Consider the following 13,010-nt stretch of genomic DNA (forward strand, 5'->3'; position numbering starts at 1 on the left):
GTTTACAGTGTGTGGGCTTGTGAGTGTTTCTGTCAGTAACAGACTAGACATGTGTGAGAGAGGGAGGGTATGTGTGCCAGTAGTAAGCGCAGAGCCGCAGTGGAGCCCATCCCCTGCTCTCTCTCCGAGACGCCTTACTTGTAGTGAGGAGAGGGAGCCGCAGCCCATGACCACTCCTTCAGCGTCTCCAATTGGAAGAGAGAAGCCACCTCCCTCCCCTGCCTCATTGGTATGCAGGCGGCGCAGTGTGTGAGGAGAGGGACGAGAAAGAGAGAGAGAGAGGTAGCAGTCAGTGCAATGGGATAGAGGAGAGCGAGGAGGAGGAGGAGGAGAGTGAATGAGAGCTGCTGGATCTGCCTTCGCCTTGCCTGCGTGCCCTGCCTGTCGTCTGCTGAAGCTGGGGGTTTTTTCGGCGCCGCACCACCACGCTGCACTGGCACAGAGCAGAGACACGGCCTGTTTCCATCCAACGTCTGCACCCTCAGCAGCAACACAGGACCTGTTTTCACTCCACTGCCGAGGAGGAAACCACAAGACCAAGCTCTCCAGGCTTTCTCCATCATCCAGGGGGGCAGCTACACAAGGGGGGCCTAACGCTACCATTTAGGCACCAGCTGCTCCATCAACTAAATCCCCCTCCACCTTAACCCATCCTTTCCAACACCACCACCACCACCACCACTCCTCTCTTGCTCCTCCCTATGTCCTTGTCCTCAGCGGCTCCTCTCACCTCCCTGGCCAGTATATGGATAGAAGCTCCCTGTTTCAGCTCATACAAGAGCAGGTAAGCCAGCCAGCAGGCAAGCAAGCCGCGGCAGAGGTTTCTATGGTTACGGGCTCCTGGCCACCTCACCGTCTATCCAGGGATTGAGACGTGGAGGTTTAGAGGTGAACGCTGGTGTTAGGAATTAAATCAGGCAAAAATGAGCAGATGCCGGCGTCATGGAGCCATTTGGGCCCCAAAAATGTGAGGTCAGATCATGATCCACGGCAGGAGGGGGGGTTATCATGTTATGGTTTATGGAAGGAAGGAGGGAGGAGGGGGTGTGTGCGTACAAATAGATGGATTGCTTTTCTGTATAAATGGATATGTGCATGGATTGATCCTTCCAAGTTTGCCTAAATGAGGAAAAATCACATGAAATTGGTCAATTATCACAGCTGCATTGATGTTTGCAGCAATCATGCATGCAATCTCAGGTCTGCGGCACAGTATGTGAGGGATGTGTCTTGTTTTTTTTTTTCTGTTTACCACATACACAACCTCATCCTTTAGGGTAGGATTGCACATTTGTTTAATTTTTCATTTCTGACACAAGCACCAAAGCAGCTCCTGTGTCACTGTTTCCTTCTTATTTGTCTGTAAAGTTTTATCTTCGTTTTAAGCCCTGACAGTGGCCATATCTAGGCCAGTGAAAGGTGTATTTTGAAACATCTGGTTTCTTACAGCCCTCTGCCCAAACTGCTGTCCAGGCGCATCTATCCTTAAATCAAGCTTTGGTCTACCATCTCCAAAATTAACTAGGCTGAAAAGGATGTGGGGGCAGAATCTTCCCAGAAAGCACATATAGATATAATTGTCGAGTGCTCCCTGAAGACATATTGGGTTTGTGTGTCCTAGCTTCACGTCTAAGCTCTGTGTTTACCTCTTGGTTTCTAATGTGTCTTGTCTTTTGAAAGATGAACCGGTCTTTTGGGGTTTGGGCTGATTGATAGATTGATTGCGCTTTCAATCTATCCAAGAAGGAGGGATCGATTATCTGCTGCAGGGTTTAGGGGTCACGAGTGGCCCATCAGCAGCGCATTGATCAACAGACCTAAGAGCTTTTGGAGGATGTGTGTGCGTTTGTGTGTGTCTGCAGTCATGTGCACGGCTGCTTTTTTATGAATGTGTCTCCATAACAAGATAAGGAAGCCCGTGTGGGCTGAGCTAGAGGAAGCTGTGTGGTCACACTGTTGAGTCAGTTATTGTAAAAACACTTCAGTGTTTACGTATTCCCTCATAGTCACATTTTAATATGATATCAGAGATGCTGAATCATCTGTTTCAGTGTCCATGTTGGAGTTACAGTCACAGGTCATTGGCTGGAAATAAAGCTAACATGTCCATCGGTGTTTTTAGGGTTATTCTGCTTGTGCCAGAATGCTCATATAGAGAGGCGACAGATGAACAGATTGCGTCCCCATTTAGCCCAAGTCTAGACCAAATGACTGAAATAGGCTGACGGCATGCTTTTTTTTTCACCTTTGGGACTCCATACGGCGACCTTTGATTTGGAAAAGGTCTCTCTAATTAAACTAGAATGAAGTCAAAATCTGCCAACAGCTTTTTGGACCCCGAACAGGCAAAACTTGTTTTTAACAGAGCAGGCTGCCTGCATAAACATCGGGCACTTTTTTCTCATCCTGGTCCAGGAAAAAGCTTTTGCAGAGCATGTATCGTTTTCCCTTTCCAGCTCTGCCCTCCAGATTTGATTCGTCACATTTACTGGAGGCTGTCCATGATGACCAGAGTGTCCCACCAGCCTCTAATGAATGAGGGAGCATGTGGAGGGCAAGTGCTTTGCTTAAGGCATCTTAGGGGAAGATGCAGTTGTAGCAGTTCAGTCATAGGCCAGGACAACTTGACACTTTTGTGCGATGCGTGAGCTCATAGTTCAGTATTGTGATTATAATATCAAGAGCAGCAAGTAAACAAATACAAATATGTTGGTATCTCAGTGTTAAACATTCAGGGTTGATTTTAACTCTGTGTTATTTTAGCTCCTTTCTGAGTTAAATATTAATAAAGTGATTGTGCTGATCTGCCAGTGTTAGTTCAGCTCTGTAGAGAGTCAGTTGATCTAAGCTCCACCCACTGCCATTTCAAATCTGGGGGAATATGTGGGAAGAGTTTCCCCATAATGCCCTTGGGCAGTGTGTTTAGATATTCCCTGTTATGCAGTGATCACTGCTGGGATTCCTTTCCTCAGGTTTCTGGTGGATTGTTGCTATTTTTGATGTTAGACAATTTTGCAGCATGAGTGAGGTTATCCACTGAGTAAGCAACTTTCTGCATAATGCAACAAATAGGATCAAAACAGGGGTGGTGGGATGCCCATTTAAACCGTATCTTACCTGCATTTGTCTGTTTGAATCAACCATGCCAGAAGACACCCAACCTTGTCACAAGTGTTCTGCAAAAGATGGCAAACTTGATTAAGACTAAAAAGAGAACTCAAATGTGTTAATGACCAGGGGACTGGGTTAGCTCAGTTGGTAGAGCAGGCATTCATATATTTACTGGTCATAGGATTGATTCTGGTCTTGACACATGTTGGGTGCATGTCTTCCCACCACTCTCTCCTCCACATTTTCTATCCCTCTTCAGCTGTTCTATCCATTAAAGGTAAAACTTCCAAAGTATCAAAAAGCAAAAATACCCAGGTCTCTGATTAATAGGCAAGTAAAATCTAAATTTTTTTGCTATGCTTTTTTTATTGTTGTTTTTTGTGCGTGTTTAAGTTTCAGGAGCAAAAATACAATTTATCATACAGCCTAATAAAGTTCATATTTAGTCCTACTTTGCACAGTCAAAAGGCCCCCACTTACAAATAGGATTTAAGACATTATTAGACCAAGATTTTAAGATTTACCTCAATCTAAGATACACCTGCAAAGCAGAGGAACTTGCCAGACTCCATCTCTGTCATCAGGCAAATCCATCTCAAAAAAGCTTCAATCCACAACGTTTGTGCCAAAGCAAACACTTTTCGGACCAATCAGTTTGAGGAAAGTGGCAGCTCAATTGGAACTGGACTACATTTCTTTTTAGAGCAATGGCAAGGAGCCACACTGAAAGCTTGTCTTGGTAGAGAAGACGTTTGTGTCTCCCAACTGGCCTTGGCATCAATTTTATTTACCATTAATAATCTATTGCAGTGGTAATCTGTCAGCTCAATTTTGTTTTGTCACTCTGATTGGCCCATTATGAATGTGACAGAGTGTTCCTACAATCACCTTCCAAGAATATTTTGAAAAACTGCCCTTCCAAAACACTTTCTATTGGAGCTTTCCCGGATGAAAATAACTTATATCCATGCAATTGATATTTGAAACAGTCGATCTGGTGTGTCAGGTTAAATTAAAGAGGGATTAGATATAATTTATAATATAACAAAAACAATACAAAAAAATTAAATATTTACTTTAATAAGAGAATGACAAGAAAGTAACAAAGAAACGTTAAGCATTCAAGGAAACCCAGTCAAGTCCATTATCAAATCTGGCATTTCAGTATTTCACACACTAACACTCAACCCTAGTTCAGAACAAAGATTTGCAACATGACAAGTTAAAACCGTTTGGGCCGGCTGCAACATTCTGACCTTTAATTTACACATACAACGGCTGCACTGCAGAGCAAATCACACCCTCTCTAGTAAATCATAGCAGTTCCATGCTGCATCCCAGAAGCGCCACTCTGCTCCACTTCGTTGGAGATATGCTGCAGGTCTATTTACAGCGCTGGCAGCTGCTAAACCACATCAATCAACATAGAGCAGATCGAACAAAATACTCAGAAATATGTGCAAAGTAGCTGGGCAACTTCAAAACACAACACAATGCCCAAACTCCCTATCTTAAATCACGCCTTTATCAACATTACATCTCATCCTGCAGCACAAGCAAAAGGTCATCAGGAGGTCAGTGGATAACAACGGTGCCTTTGATGAGGAAAAGTTCACTTTTGAGGTGGAAAACCACAGAATTTACATGAAACCATACATTCTTTGATGGCAAACATTAACCATTTATCCCTATAACGTACTCACGGAAGCAATAAAATCATGGAATCATGTCAAAATGAACGGCAGATCAACCACAAAAAGGAAAAATAATCTGCTGTTGACACACTGTATCATTCCTGCATGAACTCTCAGTTCTCCTGTGATCTCTGCCCTCTTGTCTCAAACTGCTCAGTGCTCCAGACACACTTCCAGTGTGCAGAGTCCTTGCCTTAGGTCAGAGCAAAGCCCTTGCGCTGCAGAGCATGACACAGCCAAAGTATGTGAAAATTACAGGTGAAAGCCTGTCTGTTAACACTGCTGCAACTGGAGGAGACAATAGCTTAACCTCTCAAGTAATTTTTTTTTCTTGAATAACTGCAACAAATTTGTCTCTACAAGGAAAGTGTTGCACATGAACTGTTTTTTTTCTGGAGCATCATCATGATATTGTACAACATTAGGCTTTATAAGGGTGCGCAAGGGTGATTCATCTCTAAATCCCCCTTGTCATGACCATCATAGTGTGGCAGCACAATTTTAAGACACATATAAACACAAAAATGCTTTGCTAACTCAGTCTTGTTAAAGCAGAAGTGTCTGTTGAGAGTAAAACATTGTCCGCAGATAAAGTTGTCTCCTACAGCCTTGAATTTCTCATGTATTCACTGATGGAGGGGACAGGAGCAGCTGAAATTTTGATATAAAAAAAGATGTTATCATTTCCATAATTTACAACCTGATTCTATCTAACAAAATTCTACTTTGAACAAATAGTTGTTGGTGTTTATAGCCTTTTAAAGCAAGACTTCCATTCCCCATTTATCTGCTTCCAACCTCCAAAAACCTGCTGTTTGCAATTTGTAAAACTGACTCCAAGGAAACATCATCAGACATCCTGATTGGAGCTGCGACAACTCAGTTCAGACTGCTGTAACATTTCCAGAGACATTCTATAACAGTCTTGTTGTGTCGCAAATCTTTGGGCTCAGCACCTGTAAACCATCTCACTTACATGATTTTAAATCCTGTCTGTTAGTCTCCTTACCCCTCTAACATAACTATGAGGTTTCCTTGAGTTTTCCCTCAAAGAAACCTGGCCATGTTTTGTGTATCTGAATGCTGCAGGTCTAAAGAAGCACCCTGTCAACCTGAACCACATGAAAGTGCTGCAGGGGCAAAGAAAGAGAAAGCAACAGTGGCAACATGAGTGAGTTTATTAGTCTTTGTCTCAGGGAGGTTGCATTGCTGAGCTCAGGCTATTTCTGGCCTTTGCGGGCGCACACATATGCTCCTGATCAGAGCAGTCTCACACTGTTTCCCTGACGCTCTTTCTATCGTGTTGCTACTGATAAGACAACTCAATGGTCTGCAGCACTTAGCCAGTAAAATACACTATCATTAGCTTGTGAATGCCTCCCCACATGTCTCTCAGTCCTTATCTGGCCTATTTATATCTCCCCTATAAGGGCTTGGGGTTCTGTACTATTCTGACATACTTATGTCATGTGGAGAGAATAAAGCTCTTCTATACGGTCCTCTTTCATCGTTTTCTGATGCTAATTTGCATTGAGCTGTATTTGAAAACACTGTTGACTGTTTGTACTGTGTTTAAATGCCAGGAAATCCAGTTAGACGGCTGTTTGCATGAAGGAAATTCCCTTGGCATCTCTCCTCGGTATCCTCTACTTGAGGAGAAAGTGGTTTGGATATTTCGGCCATCACATCGCAGAGCCACATTGGTAATGTTTGGGTGCAACAGCGTGGCAGAAACCACATCGTGATAATGACCGAGTCAGTGGCCCAGTTGTCAGTGAACCCGGGTGAGTCCTGAGGGCAGCAGAGACACTATAAAAGGTTTTATCTGATGCAATGCAAATACGGCGTGTAAATGCAGCTGCCCTCTGCAGATACACTACCCTGTTCAAGCTTGACAGTCTTGTTCCCAGAGACCCTTGGAGTCTGTAGTATTGGCTGTGAGCCATGAGGTTAGCACCGTGTCTCTGAAACTGGGAACTGGACCAGAGCTGGTGCTGCATTCCTGCCTCAGTGAGGTGTTAGTCACCATCTTTCAGAAAACAAATCCTCTTCATTCAAGAACAGGAATCAACCTTTCATGCTCTTCTGCTTTAGACATCAAATATTGATGTCTTGTGAAAATAGTAGGTGTACTAAAATGCTGCTTAAGCACAATCCTTTACAGTGATGTCTCCTAATCTGCTGTTTGCATGATGTTATTTTCTTTTAACTGGGTTGTCTAACTCTTTATACAGTAAATACATTTTGGAGTTTTATTGTATTTGACCAGATGGTTACTAAAGCCTGCAAACAGACACAGATGCTTACAGTCAGCTGAAGCCCTCTGTTTATCATTTTGGATACTATATCAGAAAATATTTAAAACTCATAAAGCAGTTTTTGAGAGAAAAAGACAGCATAAGCCCAGTTCAGACCAAAGATTCACAACAAGATGTGTTAAACTTGCATCCATTTAAAACTGCTTGCAAGGCACCTTTGAGCTTTCTGAAAATCTCCGTTCACACTGCTGCACTGGAGGAAACGATATAGATAATTGCTACTGCAGTGATTCTAACAATCACTTATTTTGAAGTGATTTGTGTTTTAAGATAAAGTGCAATACATCCGTCTCTACAAGAAGTACAGGACAGCACTGTCACAGATATATACAGACCTCTCTGTCGCTTACTTCCCAGAGTTTAACAGTTTACTATATTTTTAACCATGAACTTCTGTTTTTGTGTTTCTTTATCATCATCTTTATCATTTGTAACTTCAGGCTGTTGGTGCTTAACCTTGCAAAGCAGATGGATACACCCGTTTCCTTGTTTTTCACTGGCAAATCTATCTTGCAAAGCTCCCATCTGAACCGTTTGGGCCTGGTTAGAAAGTGACAGGACCAATCAGCTACGAGGGGCAGTACTATCAGGCGCAGCAGAGTCGTGATGTAAAAAAGCAGCAGCAAGAGCTGGTGCAGTTATGGAAGAAGAGATTAGCGTGGATGCTGCTAAAGCGCCAGTTTTATCAGAACTTGACGACATTTCTTCAATTAAAGGAGAACAAAGAACAGCAGTGACTTGTTTTCTTTTCAAAAACCACAAAAGTCGAGTACTTACTTGTCTCCTGTTGCCATGTTTCACGTTATTCCTCAGTAGCTGCACACGCGGAGCTCAATAGCGGCTACGTCATGTGTTTTTTTGCTCTGATTGGCCCGTAGAGATGTAACAGACAGAACGTTCATCCAATCACACTCCGAGTTTTTTTCAAAGCCTCTGCTTTTCTCAAACGTTTCCTATTGAAACGGTTAGGTTAGTTGGTACTAGCTTCCTGGCTAACGGTCACCTCATTTTTGCGTTGAGAAGTGTGTCAAACTATTATTGGGTTCTGAAGTTGAAATTATTTATTTGGGACACTTTTCCCACTTATTTTTGCCACTATTTCAGGCCACTTTTAAGCCAAGGTTTTCCACATTTTAACCCCATTTCATCACATTTTTCCTTCATTATTGCCACTTTAAAACACTTTCCATCACTTTTTCTGCCTTTTTTGCCAATTTTAACTGCATTTCACTATTTATCACACCCGTTCTGCCACTTTCTACTGCTTTATAAACCTGATTTTACCACCTTGTCATCCATCCTTGCCTTTTTGTCTCCAAGAAAATGAGTTTACTTCTACCCTTTTATGCCAAGTTTTGCCAATTTTATCCACATTTCATGATTTGTTCTACCCATTTTAGCCATTTTTTAAACCAATTTTTCCAGTTTTAACCCATTTTTGTTGCCTTTCAATGCCATTTCACCACCTTGTCCACTTTTTTTGCCAGGTTGTTTATGGTTCCCAGAGGTGAATATCATTTATAAAAGATGCAATACAAACACGAACACAATAACCCATAAATTACTAATATACCTTTAATATGCCGACTCTGTTTCATTCTTGTTAATGAAAAATGTCCAAACACTACTCCTTTTCCAATGAATTATACAAAGACACAGTTATAAAGTGTTCAAATTAATATTGTATCTGTTTAATAATTGACCAAAAGGTGCAATTAAATATTATTTGGGCTTTGCATTTTTAACAGCTGCCAACTTGGTCAAATCTATGAGGTTGACTTCTCAAGCCCTCAGAATAAATAAATAGTTGCTGCAGTAGGCAGCCCATCAAAGAACAGCTGCTGTAATTGGCCCTGAGCAAAACCATAAGAAGAATAATTTGTTTTTATATTTCAAGACAAGAATAATCTTTTGCAGGTATTGTTTGAATGAAGCAGTTATATTTGGTACCTGGAAGCAGTGTTTCACAACCAATTTGTGAAAATATCTGAGCTCCCCACTATCAGTTATAGTCACCTTCTTTATAACCCGAATGACTAGTGTAGCTGACTCAAGCCCCGCCCACATTCGAAAGAATTTTTCAATATGAAATTATTTTAAAAGTGTGAGTTGCCCCACATGAGGACTATTAAAGACAGATTTAACCATTTTGTTCTTAGCGTGCTGTGTGTAGTAAAATAAACAACACAGCATACCACACGCTAACAGATTAATTCACCAACAACCAGAATCTTCACTTCCAAAACTTGAAATCTTGAGTGTCAAACCTACTTTTGAATAAACAAGCTAATAAGGCTAGTTTTTAGCTACCTGCTACTTTGATTATGGTAGTAATTTCAGTCCTGTTTTTCTTCTGGTCAGTTCCATTGTAATATGTTATACAGTACACATTATATTAACACTGGTGATGCTGCCACAAATCAACTAGTTGGTTCTCCATTTCTGACATTCATCTTACTTCACACTTAGGTTTATCTATCATCACCATGGCTGTGTTTGTTGTGCTTCCTTATTTATTCAGCTTGCCTTGTGATTGGCTATCATTCTGTGGCGACACATAGAGTGCTTGGCCAGCTGTCCTTGGCATTCTCTGCACACAACAAGATTTCTGAATGTGAATGTTGAGAATGTTTATGTTTTCAAAGACGCCATTTCCTTTTCTTTTTTTTCAAAAAAGATGAGCATGTTGACCATGATTGAGTTAGAAAAACAAGAAAAGGGTAAAACATCCTAGGATGTGAATACTTTTAATAGGCACGTTATCTTTTTGTTTATTTTGGCAACACAGGCTATTTTTTTGACAATCCCAGACAAATCTGTAGAGCCCCTGTGATTCCACGATAGTCACCAATGCCTTGGAGGTACTGATTATTAATACCCAGGCCATGTTATCCAGTCTTCTGCTGGGTTTGACAGGGTTGCCAGAGTTTCAGCCCTCTTTTACTGCCTCTATCATGGCTGGATTTTGGTGGTTTTTCCTGAACTGGTGGGTTCACTCTTGAGTCTCCATGTATCAAACTGTTCAGTCATTTTTCAGCTGGAGTTACTGCTGAAGGTCATAGAGGTCCTGTGGGTCGACACTGAAACATGCCCCAATGTTTATATTTCCACTCTTTTTTCCCTCCTCTTCCTCCTTTTGTTCCTTGTATTTTTCCGTCTTCTTCCTCTTTCTCATACACCATAAGCCTCTGTGATTCTTACACCTTCACCTTCAATCCATACTCTCCAGCCCCGTCTTAGCCCGGCATTCGTCTTGTATCAAACATATTCCTTTCTAACTGGTCTCTTCTTTTTTTTTTTTCACACCACCTCTCTACCCATTCCATCCTTTCATGGCCTTTTTCTTCCTTTTGTGTCTTTCAACGCCAATAGGTCGGGTTAAAAAAAGCGGGGTGCAAGAAAAGGGATGACACAGAGGCGACCGGTAACCATGGCAACGCATGCAGCTTGTCAAAGTGTCGCCCGCACCAGTGTTGGATCGCTTCAATAACTGCCTCCTTCTCTGCGCCCCCCCCCCCCCCGTCGCCCGCCTGCAGAAAAAAATGCTGTTCTTGCCAACTCTTATTCACCTCAGCGTTCCTCATCCTGCTAATTGATAACCCTAATTGGCTACAAGACCCCCTAGCCTCCCACCTCCGTGTATCCTCTGTAGACGGTCTCCCCTGTGTAATGTTGCTCCTGAATAAGGTCAGGACTACAGAAGGAATAGTAGACAGCTCAGCTCAACACCATATACAGTTTGCCTCTGCAGCCGCTGTATGTGTAGTGATGTGCTGACATATGGAGGCTGACAGTAATCAGACGTCCCCAGCGCCACTCTCTGTTCCCCCTGTCAGCCGGGCTGAGCCAGGAGCACATTAGAATCTGATCCATCTCCCCTCTATGGCAAGTGAACGCAGAGCACTGGAGTGTGTCACAGCCCGCCTTATAGGAAAGAGAAGACTCACAGCCACACTGCTGCTGGCTTATGCAGAGAATAACAGACAGTGGTGAGGCATTTTTATTCTCTGTGCGTCCTTGTTTCATTTCTGCCGCCTCTGTTCTCCTTGCCTCTCATTCCCTCTTATACCTTCTCCTCCTTCTACTGCTCCATTTTTTGTCATTTCATTTCTTCCCTCCTCCCTCTCCCATGTCTTTCCCCTCTGCTATTTTTTTTAGCTTTCTCTCTCCTCCTACGTGTCATCCCAGAACCCTAAACATCACAAACACTGTCCATTTCCGCACCATTTTTCTCAGAAAGCCTCAAGGAGGGGGAACTGGGCTGCATTTAAAAAAAATCCACGGTACACACAGTTAAAGGGATTATCTAAAAATAGATGGGTTTTCTTTCCCATATTGGTTCATTTTTTTTATGAATTTGGTTTTATGTGTGTTTAGTAAACACCCCAGAGACAACAATGTTTTTGTTGTGCAAAATATTGGTTGATATTGGTTACAAAAGCATTTTTTCTGCTGTGGTTTTGAAAAAGTATCATAACTTGCAAAATTCACTTCAATTTGTCAAACTGGCAGTAGGAAAACACTCACTCTAGAGTCAAGCATCATCAAAAGTGAGCTATTAGCACCTGCCTCTGCTGTGCTCTCTCAGGTGAATAAATGCATAACTTTACAGGAGAATGGCAAAAGCAGATTGAACAGAATTATAGCTATGCTAGCTTAATGAATATAAAAAGCGAGTCTAACGGTTCAGAAGAAGACACATGCTCTCACACCACTGGATTTCCTGATTTATCTTCTTTGCTCCTTGCAGAGCTTTAAGCTTTGAGCCTCCTGCAGAAGAGACCGACACAGCGCAGCAGAGTCTAATGCTTCTCTCCTCATGCAGCACATGAAACGCCTTTGTCTCACCATGTCAGAGCATGCCGGGTCCGACTAAAGCGGCCTAGCTGGGGATTCTTCTCTTGGACTCGTGACACGGGCTACGATGATCCAGCACGACTGACTCCACACTGACGCAACATCTGAAAGCGCTGCTCCTCCCCGGGGCAACAAGAGGCTTGTTGGTTTACTATCTGCAACCAAATGAGGCTGTGTTAGCATTCAGGAAACAGTCAAACTAGAAGCAGTGAAGGACTCTTCCCATGTGGTCTCTTTGTTTGTCCTCAGGCCAGTTTCACAAATACAGTCAGACCTACTAAGGAAAAACAACATGAAAAATTAGCACTTTGTTCTGGAGCAATCAAATGCAGTAGCAGGTAAACAAAGTAGGGGAAGCTGCCGACCAAAAAAACCCTGCATTACTTCAGAGATACACACCCTATACTTTACAAGCCGTTTTTAACCGGGTGCTATTTCAGACAACCGCACTCAGCCTTTTTTATGACGCTCTCCTGCTTAAATCAATTACAAGGAGCAGCAGTGGCACACAGACATCAGCAATAATAACCCACGGGGGCTCAGGGCTCACTGAGTGAGTGGTGATTATAAAAACCACACTGACTTCAAGCTGCAAAAATGTGACCGGGGACAGAGCGGAGGCACACAGTCAAATGAGGCATCCACTCAAAAACAAAGAGTGAAAAGTCAGCCTCATTTAAAGCCGAGCGGCTATTTTGTGTTTGTGTGCAGGTCAGTGCAGTTATTAGGATGACATGCCCGCCTGTCTTCTCTGCTGCTTCCAACAACACCCATCCTGCTGTTTGCTCCACAGACCTGCTCCTTTAATGAGGTTGAATGAGGCTTTTTCCAAAGACATTATGGAGGCAACACGGCTTAATTAATACTGGTGTCACTGTCTGAGCTCCTGCCTTCCTCTCTGAACCTCTCATTTGTCTTTATGAGTATCTCTCCTGCCTGTGTGCGTCTCAGCCATCTATTACCATTGCATTCTCCCTCAGGGCAAGCTGACACTTCATCTCTGCAGCGCTGCTAATTAAAAAATCAGGAT

General features: G+C 42.7%; 1 protein-coding gene across 1 annotated transcript in view; it reads left to right on the forward strand.

The window, feature by feature from the left end:
* Positions 1 to 429: 429 nt before the first annotated feature.
* rhbdl1 (rhomboid, veinlet-like 1 (Drosophila)) overlaps positions 430 to 13,010 on the forward strand; it is an 88,331-nt gene continuing 75,750 nt past the window's right edge. Inside the window, exon 1 of the mRNA XM_041816366.1 lies at positions 430 to 784. Within this exon, the coding sequence (XP_041672300.1) occupies positions 746 to 784 (39 nt within the window). The 5' untranslated portion in view covers positions 430 to 745. The remainder of the gene's footprint in view (positions 785 to 13,010) is intronic.

This window comes from Cheilinus undulatus, linkage group 20, assembly GCF_018320785.1.
Source record: "Cheilinus undulatus linkage group 20, ASM1832078v1, whole genome shotgun sequence".
Classification (NCBI taxonomy): Eukaryota; Metazoa; Chordata; class Actinopteri; order Labriformes; family Labridae; genus Cheilinus; species Cheilinus undulatus.